Raw genomic sequence first — 13,364 nt, 5'->3', positions numbered from 1 at the left:
TGTCCTGCAGCAGAGTGGGTCTCCAGCTTGGAGGGGCACAGTGGGGGGACCTGTGGGTGGGTCAAAGCCCTGACCTGGATCTCCTGCTCCTCCCCTCCTCCTGCCCGTGGGTGGGTCCTGGAGAGCTTCACAGCTGCTCTTCTGTTTGGCATGGCCATAGAATCCCCAAAAAGCCAGCAAGAGACAGACCTAGCAGTGTACCACAGGGCAGCACAGTCCCGGGGACATGGTGGCACATCTCCTCCAAGGACCCAGGGCTCATCCCCTCCACGGGCTAGAAGCTCCAAAGACCCTGTGGCCCATCTCCTTCATGGACCAGGGGTCCTGAAGATGTGGGGACATGGAGCCCTGAGCACCTCTCAGGGGACTTCTTTGTGGGGTGGCCAAGCTCCTCTCTCTGTGTGAAGTCATCTACAGATGGCAGTACCCACACACATGCATCTCCCTGCTCTGTGCTGGTGCTGTCCTGATGGTACCATGGCCTGGCCCCTGGCCTTGATCTCTGCCCAGCCCACACAGGCAGCATTGGCCCTGGCTCCCTGCCTGGCTCAGAGCCATGTCCCTTGGGCCACAGGGTCAGGGTGCTTGGATCTACTGGCTGCAAGTCCTCCCAGGGCATTGTCCCTGCACCCAGGGTGTCCTGGGGTAGCACCTGCACATGACAGCTATTAAGTGCCAGGGAAAAGCTCCCTGCTGCTCTACCAGCCATCGTGAATGCCCTATGGAAATGCTGTCCCCAGTGCTGTCCTCCATGGGGGGGAGTGGCCCCAGCCCTTGTGGCCCTGGGCCCTCAAGCTATGGGACAGCAGCAGGATGATGCTGAATGCTCCAGCCAGGCAGGGACTACTGCCCACAACCAGCAGGGCTAGGGCAGGCAAGGCTGGGAATGGTGCCCATGGACTATGATATATGGGCTCTCAGTCATGCAGGGGAAGAAATGCAGAAAAGGAGTGAGAAAAGACGACAGGAAACGTCCTGGGGTGTCACTGAAACCGCAGAGCCCTGCTACACCCTGGCACGGTGGCATGGCATTGTGCCCAACAGGGATCCCAAGAGGCTGGCAGCCAGCAGGAATGAGGGTGCAGATCCCAGGGGCACTGGAGCAGCCTGAGAACCCCCAGGGAGCAGTCTGAAGCCCTGTTCCCTGCTCTGTGTGTGCCAAGGCATAGGACATACCCTTGCCAGCTTCTGGGGCAGTGCTGCATACCTCGATGCTCCCCTCCTTACCTCCGCCTCGGTTTACCCATCTCATTTTGGCTTTCATGGAGACTTGGGTCCTGAACAGCAGTGCCAGCAAAGGACACAACTGAGCCAGACTGGGAGCAGGGCAGAAGTGGGGCAGGGGCAGAGGAGGCAGCTCTCTGTGCACACACTGCTGAGGCTCACACGTGCCCGCTTCCCCTTTTGGCAGGAAACATCCTGGACAGGACAGTGCCCGGGGCTCTGTGGCACTTCAGAGCTGTTAGTTGATGGTTTCAGGATGAGTCAGTGGGAGTTGGTATCCTGTTTGCAACCAAGCTGCGGGTGGCAGATGGGTGGCACCTAGTCAAGGCTGAGGGCACCTTCTCAGCCACGGGGCACCCACCTTGTTTTGGGCCATGGGGCCATGGGGCCCATTCGGCCAGAGGGTATCCACCCAACTGTGGGGCACCCACCCAGTCACAGGGTACCCACCCCCCAGTGCACTGCAGGGGAAGTGCTGGGAGTGGGGTGTGCCAGCTGCCACGTGGGGCAGGAAGGATCTGCCCGTGGGGCTGGGACAAGGCAAGAAAGAGGAAGCCCTTGAGTGCCCCAGCCCAGCACGGCAGCGCCCGGGCAGACGCACCTCGCACCTTGCACACCTCCACCACAGTAAGTCTGAGTTCAACATTACTGACCGCTGAGGGGAGAGGGGCTGAGAAATGGGGTGGCCCCTACCACTGATAGAGCAGGGGTTTCCCTTTCAGAGCATCCCCAAAATAGGGGCAGCATCCCCAAAACGGGGGCAACATCCCCAAAACAGGAGCAATATTCCCACTGCTGGAGACAGGGACCTGCAGCACTGATGTGCAGTTCAAGGAACCAGCAAAGCTTTCCCAGCCCTTTCTGCTTCCCATGCCAGATTTGTCTGGAGCCTAAACTTAGCTCATATATTTTAGCAGGACAGACGGAGTGGGCCAAGGTGGGGAAGGGATTTTTTGCAGCCAAGTGGCAGTGCTGGGGTGGGTGGGAAAGTAGGGCACTGCTTTCCAGGAGGTTTCCATCCTGGAAGCAGGGACTCAGCCCCAGCTGGCAGCGGGGCTCAGGCAGCCCGCATTTCCAGAGGTTTCCAGAAAAGGGGAAACCACCTTTGCTGCTGAACGCTCTGAGCCCTGCAGTGGGACCAGCGCTCCAGAGAGGGCTTAAGCTGGCGGCTGGTCCTCAGTGCAGCCAACCATCCCCCTCACCACCTCCGCCACTGCTCTGCTCCCAGCAGTGCTGCTGGTTAAACAGCTCTGACAGCACTGGCCATCTCTGACATCCTGAATATAAAACGTGAGTGTTTGGGGCACTGAGGCTATGAGCTCCCAGCCTGCTGGGGCTCCTGATGCCCTTAGGGGCTGGGGAGAGCACCCTGACCTGGGGAGGGCACCTCGAGCCTGGGAATTGCGTTGCCATTGTCACAGGAGAATACTGGGGTGAGGGAGCACTTCTTGGGCAGGACACTCCCAAACCCAGCCCTCGTCAGAGTTTTGGACTTCAGAGTCCCCCCATTTTGCAGCTAAGGCCTCACCACGGGGCTATTCAGGTGGGACTGGGATGTTCCTCTTGTCCTTTGGTGCACAGCAGTGGCAAGGCTGGCTGCATATTAGATTTGACCTATTCTGGGCAAAGCAAGAAGTGAAGACTGAGACTGTGGCTGCTTGTCAGGTGGGGAAACTGAGGCACAGAGCAAGAAAAGACTGCCTGTAATAGGGCCAGCCAGGTGGGGCAGAAGGGCACAGGGAATACTTGCCATCAGCTCTGCACCTCCCAGCAGCATCTCTGCTCCCCCTAAGGTCACCAGGGACTGCAGGAGCATGAACAAAGGCTACCCTGGGGTGACACCAGATGCATGGGGAATTCTGTGACACAGGGAAGCAGAGGGTCCTGGGGTGATGCTGAGGCCCAGCATGGAGAAGCCCTTTCTCTGGCCCCTCTGGCACCAGTGCCTCCCCATCCCCCGTCACCCCTGGCAAGCTGAACTGATGGCCCCCGGTGGCCTCTCCTCTCTCACAGGTGTCAGCTCTGTCACCCCATGAGGTGACAGCCAACCCACCACCATGGTGACCTGGGCATTGCTGCTGCGATGGTCTCCATGGGGCCGGCCTGGTGTGAAGGCCTTGGTCACTGCCGGACTGTTTGTAACCACCCTCTGGAACCTGAGGCTCTTCCTCAACCCCTCCAAGGGGTCTGGAGAAGACTCTAAACACGGGGAGCCACTGGTGATCCTGGTGTGGGAATGGCCCTCAAAGCAGGTCCCCAATGTCAGCAGGGACGTGTGCCGTGAGCTGTATGGCATCACAGGCTGCCAGCTCACCACAGAGCGGCAGCTCCTGCACCAGGCCGATGTGGTGGTGTTCTTCCACTCCAGGCTCCAGCCTGGCCGGGACAGACTGCCCAAGGAGAGGCTGCCGGGGCAGAACTGGGTGTGGGTCTCCCTGGAGTCCCCCTCCCACACTAGAGCTCTAGCAGAATGGAACCAGACCTTCAACTGGGTGATGACCTACAGACAGGATTCGGACATCTTCATCCCCTATGGCAAGCTTGTGCCCAACCGGTCAGCCACCGTGAACATCCCCGCAAAGACCAACTTGGTGTCCTGGGTTATCAGCAACTACCACAGGACTCAGAAAAGAGCTGAGGTCTACAGAAACCTCTCCAAGTACCTCCATGTGAATATATATGGCAAAGCAAACAACAAGCCCCTCTGCAAGGACTGCCTCTTGCCAACAATATCCAAGTCCAGGTTCTACCTGGCCTTCGAGAACTCCATCCACCGGGACTACATCACAGAGAAACTCTGGAGGAACTCACTGCTGGCTGGCACCGTGCCTGTGGTGCTGGGGCCACCCAGGGCCAACTATGAGCAATTTGTTCCTGCAGACTCCTTCATCCATGTCAATGACTTTGGCTCCCTGGAGGAGCTGGCCACCTTCCTGAAGACCATGAACTCCAGCCGCTACCAGCAGTTCTTTGCCTGGCAGAGGAGGTTCAGCGTGAAGCTCTTCACTGACTGGAGGGAACGGATCTGCACCATCTGCATGGCCTACCCCCACCTGCCCCGTGGCCGCCTCTATCCCGACCTGCAGAGCTGGTTCAACTCCTAGTGCATGCCGGGACCCTTGGGATGAATCCAGGCAGGGGTGGGAGGTGTGTGCAGCACCCACCTGCACATAGGACGTGGAGCAAGGACAGGAGTCCCCACTCTCCTCCCAACCCCGCTGTTGCCACACTGGGACTTCAAGCAACTCCCTATGACTTCCTTTCTTGTGAAACAGGACTTATCACCCCGACCCAACACTGAACACCTTGCCAGGGTGCTGGCAGGACCAGAGGGTGCTTTGGAAAAAAGCAGCACAGTGCTGCTGAGACTGTGCATGTGGTATGGGCAGGGCAGGGGGGTGGTGGGTGGCTCAGCCTTTCCCTGTGATCCTCAATGTCCCCCCAGCACCTTCTGCTGAGTGCCTAAGTCCTGCCACCATTGGTAACATTTGTGGCTGGGCTGGAGGAGCGATGGTCAGCCCGGGGCAGGGGTCCGTTACCCCGTGGCCAGGGAGGAAGGACAGCGTCTGCTCCCCCCCTTCCCAACAGCACCCATTTCCTGCCCCCACCCGAGCCGTGGGTGTCACCGTGCCAGTGAGGAGGCACAGGACAGCGGATGCTCTCAGAGCAATCTCAGTGCCACCAGGCAGGCAGAGGGACACTGTGGTTTGTCACTCCCTCCCTGATGTGACAGGAAGCCAGTGAGCTGGCAGCCTCTGGAGGCTTGCACAAGCCTGAAGCAAAGCCAATCCTGTGGGCAACTTGCACATGCACACATTACACTGTGGAAACCCTGCACCATGGGCACCCTGCACATTGCACACCCTGCACCACAGGCATCTCAAGAGGAAGCACCCATCTGGAATCAGTGGTGATATAGGGGTTGAGTGACAGGACATGTCACAGGACATGGAGTCAGACATGACTGCTCCATCTGTGCCTTGCTCTTTGCCCCTCTAGTCAGTGCCATCAGCTCCCTTGATATAAACAACTCTTTTTGTCACAGGTTTCCTTTCCAGTTTTCTTCCCTGAAGTCACCAAACCCCACTTCTGCCACCACGTGAGCTGCCGGGTGCCCAGCAGGACTGAGAGTTGGCAGAGGGGACATCCCTCCCCTGGCCCAGCCCTGGTGAGGTGGCAGCTGGACGGGCACACTGTGCTCTTCTGACTTCTGTGGCTTCTGATTTCCGCTTTGTTGTTTTCTGGGTCAACCAGAAGTGGAACAGGAGGGGCTGTGGGTGCCCACAGACAGATGCTGGGTACTCATGGGCAGGGGATGCCAGGGTAGCGGGATGTGGGGGTCCTATGGTGGATTGCAGCTCTTGCATGGCTGCAAGCAGAAAACCAGATAGTGGAAACGTGGAGAAGCAAACCTTCAGGAGATGGCATCTGTCCCACATTTCTGCTCCTGACCCTGCCAGCCTCCTGCACCCCTAAAGCACCAGGCAGCACTGGGCAGCAGCAACAGGGGGCAGTTTTTGGTGGATGCCACCCAGGGGACCCCGCCCCACAGGGCTGGCATCTAGCCCAGCCCAGCCCTTTGCAGGGTCCCAAGGTGCCCTGTGAGCAGCTGCCTGCAGTGCCCCTATTCCAGGCAGCCCTAGAGAGCAAAGCCCCAGCTACCAGCCATCAAGCTGAAAACAGGGCTTTGCAGAAATTTCCTTACAGGCTTGGTTGGGGATTTCATTCTGCTCAGGGGAAGGGCCCTTGAGAGAATGGGACTGGGGGCAAACCAACTGAGAGGCTGTGGTGGGGAAAAGTGAAGGGTCATCCCCTAGACACCCCTGACCCCACCAGCTCAGCTCTCAGTGCCCAGTGGACCTGCATGACTGGGTTGTTATCACCCCACCAGAGACAGCGTCATCTGGACCACACATATGGGAACATACATCCCTCCCATATCGACATCATACTACAATGAGGACAGCCCCAGCTTTCCAGACCTCTTCACTGCCCACCCTGCTACATTCTCTCCTTAGTCCTTTTCTCTGAGCCTGGCAGCTGCTGGAGCAACCTACGAGAAAGTTCACACTGCTTCCAACCTTCCCAGAGGCAGCTACAGCAAACCAGCAGCTCAAACTGGGTAGATGACCCCCTCCCTTCACTTTTGACCCACTCTGATTTGGGGGGCAACAGCCCTGACAAGTTGGTACCACTCCAGGGCCAAGATGCCACCAGTCGTGGAGGGAGGCCAAGCTGCAGGCAGCCAAGAGCTGGGCATTGCTGGAATGATGGGGACATGTCCACCTTCTTAGGGTGCCTTGTTCCAGCCCTGCTGTGCCCCTGCATGCAGCCAAACCTCAACTGCTGGGATGCAGGAGCAGGGATGCAAAGGGAGGCAAGGAAAGGGTTAACTCATTCTTGCCTCTAAGAACTCTGAGATTTATTTCACTGCCAGAGGGAACGTGATTAAGAACAAAAAATTAAAAAATCATCATTAACTACAGCAGGCTGGAAGGCATGGGGGGCTAGCAGCATGGACAGGGTGGTGTAGGCCCCCTGGGCTGGGCCCTCCAGGGAAAGGTCTCTGGGCAGCCGGGCTGGGGTAGGGGGACAGCGACTGGAGAGCAGGGAGGGCCTGGGGGACTGGGGGTAATGCTGGGCACAAAGCGCTGGGGAGGAACCCCCCAACCCAAACAAGCCTCATCAGGTGAAGACCTCTTGTGCCACGGGGTGAGGGGTGGTGGGGGCTCACCTTCTCCCCTGCCCCAGCCCTCTGCTCACCCTGGCTGCCCAGGAGGGTGGGCAGAGCCACCAGGGCCATTGGCCCTGGGCACAGCACCCCAGCCCTGCTCTACGTGACAGGGCAGAAGGAGACACCTGGGAAACTAGATCACTACAAAAATTTTTGCTTTTTAAAAACTACAACCAAAAACCTTTAAAAGAAATAATAAAACCACCCCCTCCCCCCACCCTTCCCAAAATCTAAAAAATACTTTTTTCTGGGTCTTGCAGGAGAGCGGCTGGGCTGGGGCCAGACACAGGCTCAAGAGCCCTGGGCACATGTGGATTCAGAGGGTGCAGTGGGGCAGGAGCTGCCCCCAGGTGAGGTCAGAGGGGGGGGCCAGTGCTGCTGGGACCAGTAAGCTCACATGACTGGGAAGGACTGGGAGCATCTGCAGAGAGCAGGCACCATCCCTGCGCCAGGCTCTCAGCCCCTCACACCCCAAAAGCCCCACACATCAGCCCAGCAAGCAGAAGCAGGGCTGTGCCTGTGTCAGCCCAGGGCAAGGGGGGCTTCCCCAGAGCACCAGCCCACCTGCAGTAATCCCACAGCCCCTGGTTCAGTGGCCACTGTTACTCATGGAGAGCCCAGGCTGCAGCGCTTGTGGGAACATCTCGGCTTTGTGGAAGGTCGGCATGTAGACAGGAGGGGAGGGTGCCAGGCTGTAGCCCTGGGACGTCACTGGGATGGGCAAGGCGGAGGGCACCAGGGGCTGGTTCATGTCATACATCATCCCCTCTGCCTCATTGCCATAGGGCAGCAGCAGCCGTTTGCCTTTCTGACGCCGGTTGCAGAACCAGACCCGGACCACCTGTGGGAAGAGAGACAGAGAAGGGTGAGGGCATGACCCAGGCACACCATTTGGGTGACAAAGAGACCCTTCTGCTGGTGGCATCTCCACAGCACCCCAACCTGCTGATCCAGCCCCCTCCCTGCCACAATTCCTTGCTAGGCTGGGCTCCAACGAACTTTAGCCATGACCACTTTCTCACTGCTTCCAGAGTTGAGAGATGACAGAAATGGCAAATGTTAAATAGGAAAGAAGATAACAAATCAAAAGAAAGGTTCCCCTCCAAAGGCTGCTGCCATAGCCAGATGAAGCTAATACACAAACTTGTGTATTGTTAGTAGGTTGTGTTTTGTCTCTCTTCTGGTGCGTTTCCACTTCAGAAGAAAAACATTGTAACTTTTCTATGTGGGTTCTTGGGGGCAAAAATCAGTTTCCTCAGGGATGAATTAGTATCAGAGGATTACTTTTATATATTTATGTGCATATACACAAACACAGATGCCTGTTGTTGGGTCTGGGAACTATTTTTTTCTCTCTTAAATTTAAATATTTAATCTGTGAACAAAAGTCTTCTCTGGAACCAGGTGGGTATTTCTTTTTCATATTGATGAGCCATATATATCCTAACTGTCTGGCAGATCTAAAGGGCAGTTATTTACACCTCTCCATGTGTATTTCATTTTTGCTCTGAGCCAAAGTATGAAAGTGGCAGGGGCATAGGAGCTGGTACCATTTGGGCACCCATCCTCCCCCCCTGCAACCTACATCTTTATCCAGGTTGAGGTCCTCGGCGATCTGGGAGATCTCCTGGGGACTGGGTTTCACGCACTTGCGGAAAAAGCTCTCCAGCGTCCCTTTCACATTGGTCTCGATGCTGGTCCTGCGTTTTCTCTTCCGGGCTTGGGCCAGTACTTGCTCTGCATTGCACATCTGGGAATGAGAGAGGGAATATGTTGGGTTACCAGGTGGAAGAGTCTCCACCAGGCTTGGGACACACGTGTAGCTGGCTGCAGAGCTCAGAGGACAGACTGTGTCCCTGTGACTCTCCACTGAGCATCACTTCACTGTGACTGGGGTCATTCCCAGTGCCCCAGCACTACCAGCAGTGAGGCTGGACACATATTTCTGCGTCCCCTCCCCTCCCCCCCCCTCCCGATTCCCCAGGGAGCAGCAAGTTGCACATTCAGTCGATGAGATTCCAGCAGGACCCGGCTGCTCCTAAACAGGAACTGCCACAATGACAAGGTGTCTGCAGGGGGATTGGGCTCCCTCCCCCAGCCTGGCAGAAGGTGATACCCAGTGGTTCGCCCTCAAGCCAGACTCAAGCCATGCAGCGAGATGCTGCTGTGGCACAAGATGCCTTCCGTTCCCCTCTTCTCTCCCCGAAAACACGTGGGAAAGGGAGGAGAATCTGTGGCTTGAGGGCTTGCAGGTACCCCAGCTCCCAGCCCCCCTCAGCCTTGCACCTCTTGCATGTTGTCCGTGTTCTCCGCCTCGTTGAGCCAGCGCTGCAGCAGCGGTTTGAGCTTGCACATGTTCTTGAAGCTGAGCTGGAGCGCTTCGAAGCGGCAGATGGTCGTCTGGCTGAACATCTTCCCTGCGCGGGCAAGGCGGGCAGGGCATTACACACTGCGCAGCTTCCCTTGCCAGCAGCTCCCCAGGATCGGCCGGCCCCAAGCTTTCCCTGTTCCTGGGAGACCAGGAAAGGGATTCTCCCCACTCCTTCAGTAGGGATTTAAAGCCCTGAAACGCGTCTCAATAAGCAACTGTAGCTTTTTTAAACCAGTTCCCCGTGAGCTCGAACCTTCGAGTGCCCCTCCGGGAGCCCCGGGGCTGGTGCTTGATGGCTCCTTTGCGGATCGTTAAGGAGCAGAAATCGTTAGCCCAGGTGATTCCAAATCCCTCCCGGGCCTCTCCCTTCCCACCAGCTGTGGGGTAACGCAAGGGCCCTCCCCCGACCCCTCACCGTAGAGCGTGCCCAGTGCCAGCCCCACGTCAGCCTGGGTGAAGCCCAGCATGATGCGCTTGTGCTTGAGGTCCTTGGCGAACTGCTCCAGCTCTCCCGAGGTTGGCGCATCCTGGCAGGGGCAGAAAGACACTGAGAGGGGACAACTCGCGCCCAAGGTCCAGGGTCGATCGGGGTCCCCGAAAGACAGCGGCAGAAGAGGGCTCGGCTGAGCCCTCGGCAGCACTGACACCGACCAGGCCCACGCAGCACCCCCGCGACCACGCACACTGCTCAGCTCAACCCAGTCCGGCGCGGCAGCGTCCAAGGGCAGCACAAGGGCACCAAGAGCTCCCGCTCTGCCTCAACACGCCCTGGAAATGTTCCCTTTGTCCTCTGGCTCGCACCCTCCTGGCCTGGCCAGAGGGACCAGCGATGAGGTCATTGGCTGAACCCCAGATTCGCCCCATTCTCACTCATCCCACGACATGTCCGCACGGGGACGGTTCAGTTCTCCTGCGGCGTGGGCCGCTTCCCCTGGCTCTCGGGCTGAGGCAGCCCCTCACCACCTCTCCCGCCTGCGTCCAGAGCAGGGAAAAGGCTCCGGTAAAGAGAGGGACAAAAGTGCCCGTGAGCCGCGTGGGATTTAAGCACCTCATTGCCACCAGCAAGCTCTTCCCTTCTGGCAAGCGGCTACCCAGGCACTTCCCACCTTCCTGCCGTGCACCCTTCAGCCTCTGCGGGGGTATTTTGAAGCCTTTTACCCAATTTCCACGTTTTCAGCGGAGTTTCGGGTTTTCCAGGCGTTCTTCCTGTCACCGAGCCACGGCTTTTAATTCCTGGCGTAAATCGGCACCGATAAACTGGGAGCATCCCTCCCACGGGGGTGGGATGTCGTCTCACATCGCCGTCCTGCATCACCTTCCCGCAGCTGGGAAACGCCATTCGTGACCGCTCCCCCCCCCAGCGCGGCCGGTTGAGGCCCGAGGACACACACGCACCCATCGTGGTGTGGGACCTCCCGCAGCTCCGACCCGGCGGCGGCAGCGCAAATCCTCCCAACCCCTTCAAGGACCATCATCGGCAGGCGCCGGTGTCCCCGGGGCGGACTCGTGTTATGTCAATGTTAAAAAATATTCAAAACTAACGCAAACCACAAATCCAGTCGTGCCGGGGACCAGCACTGCTGCCCCCGTCTTCCTCCCGCCCTCATCTGCGGGCTGTCTCTGCCCCAGCAAACTTCAGTGCCCGTGGACCTCCGGGAGGGGCGGCCGGGGACGCAGCCGACCGAAGGGGACTGAGGGGGCTGGCCAGGACCCCTCGGTGACGGCACTGCGTTGCCCCGAGTACCCCGCCGGAGCCGGCCTTCGGCATCGCTACCCGGGACTGTCCCGCCGCATCACGTACGGGAAGCTGCTCTCCCGAGTTCCCAAAACCCCCTTTCTTACCCCAAAGCAGTCTCCCCAAGGCTCTCCACCCTGCGGAGACTCTGACACATGGGGGACGAGCCCCAGCGCCGGGTCAGGGCTTCTCCCGGGGGCACCTGACGGCGGGGCCGGACAGGTGGCACCGGCGGGGTCTCGGCGATCCGCCGAGAGCAGCCGGGCAGCTCCTGCCGACGGGGCGGCGAACCGGGGCTCCGGACGGGGAGGAAAGCCCCAGGGACATACCGTGTGCGGACGGCGGGAGCGGGGCAGGACAGCCCGCCCCATCCCCGTCCCGTCGGGTCTCACCTCCTCACCGCTGTCGCTGGAGTGTCCGCCCTCGCTGGCAGCGCCGCTGGAGCTGCCGCTGCTGCCCAGCCCCGAGGGGCCGCCGGAGCCCGGCTGCAGCGCGGCGGGGCAGAGCTGGGGGCCAGGGAAGGCAGGGGCGGCCGGGCCAGGGAACGGTGGCCCGGGCAGGGCGGCTGGGCCGGGGGCCGGAGGGCCGGCCCAGGGCGGGGGCGGCCAGGCCGGGCCGCAGCAAGCGGCGGTGCGGGGCTCGGTCTCGGGCTGGCTGCAGGGCCGGCCCGGGCGCGCCTCCGCCTTGGCGGGCGGCGCGGGACCGGGCGGGGGCAGCCAGGCGCGGGCCGGCGGCGGGTCGCGGGCGGGCTCAGGCTCGGGGGTGGCGGCGAAGGGGAAGAAGAGCGGCTGGGCGGGCGCCCCGTCGAAGCTGCCGCGGGGGAAGGGAGGTCCGGCGTCGGTTAGGAGGCCGAAGGGGGCGGCCGGCAGCCCCCCGTCCGGGCTGAACATGCTGCCCGCCGCCCGCTGCCCTAGGGCTCCATGCGGGGGCTGCCGGCCGCTGCCTCCCTGCTGCGGCGCCGCCGGGGCCTCTGAGAGCGGCGGGGCCGGGCCGGGCCGGATGGAGATGGGCTCCGGCCCCATTGGACCCCGCATCGGTGGGTCGGGCGTGAACTTGATCCCCCGGGGGGGCGGGGGGCTCGGAGAGAAGGTGCGATGGGAGGGGGCTGCGCCGGCCCGCACCCAGCGCCGGCGGGGAGGTGGACTGGGCGGCCCTGATGGGACAGGGAGGGGCAGGACACCTATCCTGCCGCGGGGCATCGCACCCCTCCGGTCCCGGACTTGGGAAGACCCACGTCCCTCTCACCCCTCCTGCCCCACGCTGCTCGGGGGGCACCGCGTCAGTGTTAGGGCAGCAGCAGCTCCGGGGTCTTGCCACCTGGGAACCCCCAAGCGCTGCGGAGCCTGGGCAAGAAACGGGATCTCTTCGGGGAGCTATTGGCGGCATGAACCGGGGCCAGGGCCTGGTGTGAGGGCAGCCCATCCAGCTGCAGCAGCCACTTGTCCCCAGTACAAAGGACAAGCCCCGCGATGCTGGTGCCATAGTGCAGCAGCAGGGATGGTCCAGGGCTGGACCATCACCTCTTGCCCCTCTTGATGCCTGGTCTTGCTGACTGAGCCTTAGCTCCTTGGGGGGCATGGGCAGAGCTGAGGCTCCTGGGGCCCCTTACGCTCTCACCATCCCTCTCCTGTTCCTCACTCTGCAGAGAAGGGTTGTGGCTTGGAGGAGCGTGTCTGTCCCTGAGGCCCCAGAGCTTGGGGTGTGCTGCCGGCGAGGGAATTGCAGGCCCAGCTATCGTGTCCATCAGCTCCATAATGAAGCATGCTCCGCATTTTCTCTGTCTTAAAGACTTTTCCTTCACACTGCCCTTCACAGTGGTGCTACCAGAGCTGGCTCCAGGCCTTTCCCCTTTCCTTCCCTCCCGGCTCAGCACCGGGAGCTTTCCCGATCCTGACACTGCCATGACATCAGCCTCTGCTTGGCTGTGCCCGATGCCAGCTCCTGCGTGCGGGCAGGTACCAGTGGCGTGGGCACCCCCTGACCTCAGCTGGAGCAGGGCGAGGGGTGCTCCTTCTGCCAGCACACCGTGATCCCAGCAGGAGCAAGGCAGGGAGTGATCCCGCTGCCGACACGGCCGCCTGTTTATTAACCCGGATTACCGGGAGCTGCTGCCGTCTAGCACTGGAGATATGCCGAGGAGATAGGCTGGAGCAGCCTCCCCCGCGGCGGGATGGGAATGGGGCTGTGGGCGGGGGGACTCGGGGAAGGTGCTTGATGATGTTTATGAAGCACTTGCTTTGGCTCCCGAGACGGCTGGAGCCCAGGGGCTGGCACCCAGGGAGAGGCCCTGGGACAAGCAC

General features: G+C 60.5%; 2 protein-coding genes across 2 annotated transcripts; one reads left to right on the top strand and one right to left on the bottom strand.

The window, feature by feature from the left end:
- The first annotated feature begins 1,243 nt into the window (after positions 1-1,243).
- Positions 1,244-5,270, top strand: FUT7 (fucosyltransferase 7). The gene is made up of 2 exons (XM_010397576.3): positions 1,244-1,851; positions 3,238-5,270. The coding sequence occupies exon 2, from the start codon at positions 3,282-3,284 to the stop codon at positions 4,326-4,328; it is 1,047 nt and encodes a 348-aa protein (XP_010395878.1). The 5' UTR covers positions 1,244-1,851; positions 3,238-3,281; the 3' UTR covers positions 4,329-5,270.
- A 1,354-nt stretch (positions 5,271-6,624) lies between these two features.
- On the bottom strand, positions 6,625-11,954 carry LOC104688413 (POU domain, class 5, transcription factor 3). The gene is made up of 5 exons (XM_039561653.1): positions 11,457-11,954; positions 9,745-9,856; positions 9,245-9,375; positions 8,544-8,708; positions 6,625-7,799 (listed from the first exon to the last, which is right to left on the bottom strand). Exons 1-5 carry the CDS (start codon positions 11,952-11,954, stop codon positions 7,548-7,550), a joined length of 1,158 nt encoding a protein of 385 aa, XP_039417587.1. The 3' UTR covers positions 6,625-7,547.
- Between the last annotated feature and the right edge of the window lie 1,410 nt (positions 11,955-13,364).

Source organism: Corvus cornix, chromosome 17 (genome assembly GCF_000738735.6).
Source record: "Corvus cornix cornix isolate S_Up_H32 chromosome 17, ASM73873v5, whole genome shotgun sequence".
Lineage (NCBI taxonomy): Eukaryota > Metazoa > Chordata > Aves > Passeriformes > Corvidae > Corvus > Corvus cornix.
The sequence above is the reverse complement of the archived record's forward strand: the minus strand, read 5'-3'. Positions and strand labels throughout refer to the sequence as shown.